The 2,714-nt window shown below is 29.3% G+C and overlaps 1 protein-coding gene across 1 annotated transcript; it reads right to left on the bottom strand.

The window, feature by feature from the left end:
• Positions 1-1,230: 1,230 nt before the first annotated feature.
• Positions 1,231-2,120, bottom strand: LOC137831113 (uncharacterized). Its single transcript, XM_068638651.2, has one exon. It carries the CDS (start codon positions 2,057-2,059, stop codon positions 1,421-1,423), a length of 639 nt encoding a protein of 212 aa, XP_068494752.2. The 5' UTR covers positions 2,060-2,120; the 3' UTR covers positions 1,231-1,420.
• Positions 2,121-2,714: the final 594 nt, after the last annotated feature.

Here is a 2,714-nt window from a genome sequence, read left to right as displayed (position 1 = left end):
AATGAATTTAGATAGAGTAGTTTCATAATGATAATTCTTTTAATAACTTACCCTTGGATTTTGGAGTTGATTATGTACTACAAGATATGTCCTCTAATGATTAACTTTAATTAAATATGTAAAATAAATGTAATTTTTGAAATGTTTATTTAAGTTACTTATTTTTAACTAAAAAAATGTTTATGAAATTATTTATTTTGGATCGATAATGATTGATACTATTCCTACTATATTCATTCACTGTGAAAAATCATATTAGCATTGCAAGAAATTATTGATTATCACTGACATATTTTTCTAATGGATATGAAAAATAAAAGTATTTATAATATTTTTTATATTTGTCAATAAAAATTCGTCAATAAATTAGCGCGAGCCACTATTTGTTATAGTAAAATTCGTCAATAGTTAAATGTGAATCAATATCCATGATAATATCGGATGGTAACTAGTGTCAATAAATTCTTTAATTTTAATATAATTATAATAATAATAATGATAATAATTAAGATAACAATAGTAGAAATATTAAAAAAATAAAATAAAATAATTATGATAATGTGATAATAATAATTTTCTTAATCTGAATAATAGTAATACTAAAAATCTTATTTTGTATATTAAAATAAATATTAATTTAATAAATTAATATAATAATTATAATATTAAAAAATGTGTTAATAATATTATTATTAATGATAATTAATTATGAAAGTAATACTAATAATTTTATTTTATATTAAAATGAAAATATTAATTTAATAATAATATTATTAGTAATTATGATGATATTAATAATAATCATAATATAATAATGTTAGTAAAAATAATAATAATAATAGTTATAATATTAATTTCCATATTATCCTTAAAATGTAGACCTCTTTCACTCTCTCACATATATGCAATATCTTCCACATATATTCTATGATATTCTCCGGTGTTACTTGAGAAATTTTAGAAGAAATAGGTTCTTATACTCCTTTCATCCGATTCATACCATCATGGCCGCTAGTTTGTAGGTCTCCCTTCCATCCTTAACGTTCTACTTATATGCCTAAGATGACACCAAATCTACTGCATCTACGAGATCAATAAGTAGCAAGTCTTTTTATAATGTTTTCTAATCGCTGTTGCGACTTATCAAGATCTTTTCTGCTATCAAAATAGCAAGATTAATGCAGTACAATTATGATTCCGTTGCACTTTCGAACCATATTTTAGACAGTGTTTCTGACACCAAAACAGGGGGAGGAGGCATGAATTAGTCTTTTCAAGCTTTATTTCAGTACATCAATTTTGACTACTTTTCAAACATCATATCATTTCCACAAAACTATGAACAAAACTGTTGCCGTAACTATATATTTCTAATGTATAAGTGTACAAATCTCAAACTCTCTACTGAAATACACGAAAACTATCTGGAAACAACCTCTTCCTTTTCCTTTCCCTTCCATTCTAAACCTATAAATCTACATGGTGAAGGCCTGACCTTGTACTCCGAAATGGTTTCAAGCTTAGGCGACCAAACCTGGTCCTTAGACCTCACAAGCATTTGATAGTGTTTTTTCAACTCAGGAGTGCTGCACAGAAAGTTGTTGTGACTGGTGGTGGTAGGGCAGCTTCTTTTACCTCTATTGATGAGCATTGTGATGAACTGAGGCATCACCTTTATGAGAACCCTCCCATTGGACCCTTTCAAGTACTCAAAAGCGCATTCCCCAAATTTGAGAGTGGCCTTGTTAGGGGATGATCCCAAGGACAAGAGTGAAGACACAGAAAGGGTTTTGCATGTGAAGAGCTGAATGGGGAGAACAAAATAGTCTTCACCTAGCATGAGCTCATCCTCTAAGGCTAGAGCAGGAATTGGGTGTCCTATGAAGAAGGAATCTGCATGGCAAACTACCTTATCTGGGAATTCAAACATGATCTCACCAGCAATGTGCTTTCCCTTCAGACATCTCGTGCTACCATCCCAGAATATAAGTTTCGATGACAACAATGATGCAGCTGAATTCTTTTGGTGAAAGCATGGAGTCACAACTGCATTTCCCATTGTGCTTGGTAGAACAGATCTTGAGAGAATATGGTTGTGTTGTTTTGGTGTGTTGAGAATGATGAATATTATAGAAAGGAATGATATATTATATACATTCATGGAGAAGGAAATGGCTGACTTTGAATAAATTTGACTTTGATGCAGTCTATTAGGGTTGTTTGTGAAAGGCGTGGAAGGGTCGGTGGGGTCTGGTCAGCCGTGCCGGCTTTGAACATTTTTATTTGCTTTTTTGTTTCTTTGCTACACTCTTGCGTTAGACTTAGGGTCTAATTTTATAAATGTAATTATTAAAATAAATAAAATTTTAAAAAATTATTAAAATGGATAAGTCATCGTCATTTAGTTGAAATTTAATTATAATAAAATTTTAATACCTGATACGATTTGAATTTAAATACATTAAAATTGTGTCATAATAATAAAACTATGACATGTTAATATTATTTATGTATTTTAATAATTTTATATATTTTAGTAATTAATAAGTAAATCACAAATCGTTTTTTTTAAGAACTAACACATTAGGTTTAGGGTTTGTTAAGCTTGGTGTTGTACTCTAATGTTATATTCAAACTATTTAACTAAGCTTGTGGGTTCGAATGATGATGTTGGGATCTTCTAGGTTTGTCTTAAGACACCATGTATACCTAAC

This window comes from Phaseolus vulgaris, chromosome 6 (assembly GCF_051622355.1).
Source record: "Phaseolus vulgaris cultivar YP4 chromosome 6, ASM5162235v1, whole genome shotgun sequence".
Taxonomy (NCBI): Eukaryota; Viridiplantae; Streptophyta; class Magnoliopsida; order Fabales; family Fabaceae; genus Phaseolus; species Phaseolus vulgaris.
Note: the sequence above shows the minus strand (reverse complement) of the source record. Positions and strands in the feature narration are given on the sequence as shown.

Excerpts from the sequence above, each read along its gene's own strand:
- LOC137831113 (XM_068638651.2), bottom strand. The coding sequence starts at position 2,059 with ATGGGAAATGCAGTTGTGACTCCATGCTTTCACCAAAAGAATTCAGCT.